The sequence below is a fragment of the Patiria miniata genome, unplaced genomic scaffold (genome assembly GCF_015706575.1).
Source record: "Patiria miniata isolate m_02_andy unplaced genomic scaffold, ASM1570657v1 HiC_scaffold_14, whole genome shotgun sequence".
Classification (NCBI taxonomy): Eukaryota; Metazoa; Echinodermata; class Asteroidea; order Valvatida; family Asterinidae; genus Patiria; species Patiria miniata.
In genome coordinates, this window is record NW_024037052.1 from 12,445,257 (window position 1) to 12,450,442 (window position 5,186).

Below are 5,186 nucleotides of genomic sequence, written 5' to 3' on the forward strand. Positions count from 1 at the left end.
CATTTTCTAGTGTTCGAATCATTCTTTATTCTGTCGTTTCTAGTCATATCATAGAGGAAGAAATTATTTTATTCCTTCATGTTCATCATAGAGTTTGATATTTTCTAGTTCTATGATGTTCGTATTTACAAGAAGCTTGAAGAGACACATCATTTACACGCACATGGATTTTATCTCCTTCCCTATAACATCCCCTTAAACTAAATGCTCTTATGTACTGCACAGAATGGTTGATCATATAAGCTGCAAGTGCAAATGTTTCACAGATCAGCTACACATGTAATACAGTGCACTTATTTTAATGGTCTACTTATATTACATACATAATTGCTATACATCTGTGTTGAATACTGTATTTTCATTGGCCTAGAACGATCACGTGTTAGGTTTATAAAAAGTCATGGCACACCCACTGTGGGATCTTGTACGATTTCCCACAGGGAGTGTGCCATGACTTTGCACGTACGGTACGAAGGCCTACGGTGTGAAACGTATTGTTGGCACGCTATTTTCACCATGGGAGCAGCGAACTAGCAGACGATCAGCTGTTTCGAGCACGCGACATGCATGTGAGTTGACATTCGGTTGTCATGATTGTGTTTACTGCAGTTTGTTTTCGTGATTATTACATCAAAATCCAAAAAATCCAAGACAGAGGTATAACAACACAATTGTTGACCGCTGTGATGTGGGATATGACGTTTTGAACACCCTCGGGGCGAATAGCACACTCGGCTTCACCTCGGGTGCCATGCGCAAATTTCCAACAAATTTCAACCGTTTACATGATCTTAGATTATTATTTTTGCATCCTTTTACAAATGGAACAAAAATTGAATGTGATGAAAAATATTTACAATAGAATCGTTCACAATCTGGGCTAAATAACATAGTGCTAAATTGATCTGTAAAATACACTGTATGCATAAGATTTGTAGGGTTTTATTTTAGTGACACTTTGAAAATCTATTCATATCTCTCTTGAAAACACTTTCATATTTCACTTTAATAATCTGTGCTTGTGTACGACTGTACGAATTCAAGGGAAATGAATAAATGGCACTTGGATATTTATCCTTGATATGGTATGAATTTGTATTCATAAATACCTCAGACTGTTCCTATTGGTCGAGCGCACGTCACGTGGGTGGTTTTAAACCGCTGTTTAAACACCGCTGAGAAGTGTTTCAAACTGGCTAGCAATAAAGGTGGCCCTGAATCGGGACAATGAATTTCTGCTTTCGAAAATTTATCCTTGAAACTTTGCAGGTTTGAAGTTCGAAAAAATATATACAAATTTTGAAAAAGCAAATAATTTTACATCATATTTACTTAACTTCGTCTTAGAGGAATAAAACATTATTAACAAAGAGACTTAGAATGAAATCGGGGGAAAATGAAATCGGGGCCCTTCGCCCGTAATCCCGTCGCAATTTGTCGATGCAATTTGTTTTCCCGACAAGCTAGGTAGTCACAGGCTGCGCACGACTAATGCATATAATATGGTGTAAATGATCCCACATCAACTAACGCCACAAGCGACGGTCAGTTGGTGAGATAAGTAACCAGTTGAATACCATAATGACAGGCTGGCACTGCGATAGGTAACCAGTCTAATACAAGAGTGACAGTCTGACAGCAAGAGACTTTAGCAATCTAATTCACAAGGGTCTTTGTCAATGAGTGAGATGATGACGTCACTCTTTGTTTACGTGTGCGCTTTCCTCTGAGAGCCAGGTGGGATAGCAAGCGCACATGTAAGCAAAGCGTGACGTCATTATGACGGGTCTATTCATTGGTGACAGTCAGTAAGACAGACACCCAGTTTCATTCACAAGTGATAGTGAGAGACTTAACCAAGTCTAAAAGTGGTAATCAATCCGTGAGTAGTCAATCAGTGAGTCAGTCATGTGCAAAGAGGAAGGCCCGACTGGGACCAGGCCCCTCGCCTCTCCCCCCCCCCAAGGAAACCATGGCATATCTACATGACGGGATTTTGTCTGTTACTATTGGGTAGGTACCACTCCACAGCTCTGTCATATCCATTCAGCACGTTAAGGTCTCGCTTATTCACTCGATACTGGAATGGAACAAGTTTGTTCAGTCCCTTCCTGAAGTCACGCATTTGGAGGCCGTGATATTTCTTGACACTCTCAAATGATGGTACTTCCTTGAGTATTGGAATGCCTAGCCCCCCTACCATGATTTCTGCTCGGAGATACTGGAGAAAGTAGGAGCAGTTGTTGTAATATTCTATGAGGCACTTATTTTGTTGTGCTGTCAATCCTTTCACCTGTGGAGCAGTCCTATCGAGGCAGAAATCGTGTACTAGTTTAACGAGCTGGCTGTCTTGATGATATCGCGTGTTAGCTGCTGGAATATTCAGGTACCAGTTCATAGTCTCAGTGACAATCACTGAGAAGCCGTTATTTGTATTGAGCAGTGGCTTGAATGTGTGGAGAAGCCTAGGAATGCCGTCATAGTCAGCAATGTTGGAGGTGAAGATTCGGTCATAGTTGGGCATGTTCAAGGCTTGATGGTGATTAGGAAAGTCAAAACAGTTGGCCAAGGAGACATGGATCAGGAGCCTTCCTTGAAGGATGAGACTCTTGACTTTTTGAAAGAGGTTTGTCACGTACTTGTGGTACATCACCATCGGAGAGGAGTGGGATCCAGGGGTGTTCTCTCTTACTCTCAAACAGTCCCAATCTAAGAAGGGAATCAATTGTGCCTGAATGCAGTACACAAATGTGGTATCTTGTGATGATGCTCCATCGTTTCCTGGGACCAGTAACGAATGTACATCATTTCCTGCCGTGTTTTCGCTTGCCTTTGGGGCAGTTAGTGTTGGGTTGTCAAATGCAATGTCTCTTACTTTTGTCTCGTGGGGAAGAAACAGCCCATGCTCAAACCACTTTTCCATTTCTTTTTTATCTTTTGCATTAACACGATTTAGATATAAAGGACGATCCTCCTTTATATTTTGGTTGCTATTTTCAAACAGAACCTTTCTTTGTTGTCTGAGATTTATTGAGGTTTTCTTGTCTCGCTGACATTCCAACGCTCGCCACTTTCCCCAAACGAGATTCAGATAATTGAGGTTTTCATCCAGGAGCCTCACAAGTCCTTTGGTGGCATCGTGGAGTTGCTGAGCACTCATCTGAATGAGTTCATCCAAGCTTGTCTTGATCAAGTCGTACTCTCTCTTAGAAATATGGAGTGAGTACCAGATGGTTGTCAAACTGGAAGCAATGTAGTCAGTGTCTGCGAAGCGGACCAACATGAAGAGAAACAGCACATTCCTTGCCATGACATAAGGGTCAAAATCGTCAAGAGTTATATTAAGTTTTCCCTTGTACTTGTCAGGCAAGGAAGCAGCTGTCAACAATGTGTTACGCAGATTTCCACAACCAGCAGAGAGGACATGATATTCCCTAGTCAGCTGTTCCTTTTCCACTCTATCTGTGGACAATTCGTTGTTTTCAAGTTGAAGGAAGTCTATAGCCATAATGTTTCCAATATAGTAGGGGAAATCCCCATATAACTTTGTCGGATTACGCAGTTTCAGCGACAGTTGTTTGACAGAACTCATAATTTCCTTACACTGTGTTTTGTGACCAGACCAGGCACTCCGTTGGCAGTCTGTATTGCAATACCATGCACCGTTGCACCCTGAACACTAAAGCAAGAAAATAGAACAAAAATATATAATATAAGCGAATAGGCCTAACATGAGTTTCTTAGTGTCTGGTTCATGTTTCGGTTGTTAAAAAAAAGTTGGTCGTGATAAAGTCGCGCTCAGTATGGATGGGTTAGGAATCCTAGTCGTACAATTAGAAAATGCATTCGGCATTTGTCAACTTGTAATTGTTTTATCCCGTCCTTTTGAATTTCCATAAAGTGCAAGTAACTCTTCTTCAAAACTCTTGCCATCATATCTTTCTAATCCTATTTTGAAACTGTACGTGCATGATGTGATGGACACCCTACCTCAAGTGTTTTGCCTAGTTTTCCACAAGCGCTGCACTTTTTTGCCTGAAATATCTCACACTCGACAGCACCGTGCCTGACTTTGTCTCTGTCCCGGCATGATGTGGTACAGTAGACAGCAACAGGGCACCGGCTGCAAGACACAGTCCTCTGTGGGAGATGTTTCTCACAACACCAGCAATGTCCAGGCTGTACATCCATGGTGGCCTCTGCATGTGGACAGAATTATGACCGTTATTAAACTAACCTATCTCAATAAAAGCAATGACGTTACAAATTCATACCAGTCTGCTGTGATGACTAATTTAAAATTTGTGAGTAAATATACTCTGTTTTAAGCCACATTTAAAAAAAAAAATAATGAAAGTGAGGCTATAGTGAATAAATAGTCTGGCACCATCCCATTCAACAGTTCACAATTTACGAGTACATTCAGGGAACACGACCAAAATGGCCAACTTATGCATAAGGCCCATAGCCTATTGCAGATTCTGCATGAACGTCACATGCACAAAAAAATAAAATTTTTAACTTTTTGCATTTTTGCGAAAATATCAACTAATAATCAAGTAAACAGTAATACGCTATTTCCATATTCAATAATGGGTTTTGTCCTGTAACGTGAACTTATTGGGTTCTTGTCCTCCGAGTCCGGCCAAACGCAAGAAAAGGGGACAAACACACAGGATTTCCAACTTCTGAAGAAACTGTTATTTATTCAGCACAACAACTCGGTAGTCAACCTGCCACACTGCTACCAGTACCACGACTGCTGATTCCCAGCATAGAAATACACACAGTCTGAACAAATGTATACAATTGTAACAACTTGCAATGACCCCGGCATCTTGCCAAACCTTTCCCGCGTCCCCCAACAAAAGAAACCCACTTATGCAACCTATTTAAAGAGCCTATTTCCGGAGCGCGCTTGCCTGACCCAAAACCAGGTCAGGTGCGCGCCGCCGGAGCCCCTCCGCCGGAGCACTGGTGCTAGAAAGCAATGACATTAAAAGTACTGCATAGACTGTCCGTTACAGTCCTTTAGCGACGTTTCTTTTTATAAACACTGTATACTGGTACTGTATATACCGCAACCAAACTGGGTAAAAAAACAATATTGAATTTACATCACCCAGACGCAAATTCCATCTTGTGAACACTTTGCTTACTTAGAGAGAATTACAAGTTTTAGATTA

General features: G+C 41.2%; 1 protein-coding gene across 1 annotated transcript; it reads right to left on the minus strand.

The window, feature by feature from the left end:
- Positions 1 to 1,981: 1,981 nt before the first annotated feature.
- On the minus strand, positions 1,982 to 4,191 carry LOC119721796. Its single transcript, XM_038191754.1, has 2 exons — positions 3,991 to 4,191; positions 1,982 to 3,679 (listed from the first exon to the last, which is right to left on the minus strand). The coding sequence occupies exons 1-2, from the start codon at positions 4,189 to 4,191 to the stop codon at positions 1,982 to 1,984; spliced, it is 1,899 nt and encodes a 632-aa protein (XP_038047682.1).
- Positions 4,192 to 5,186: the final 995 nt, after the last annotated feature.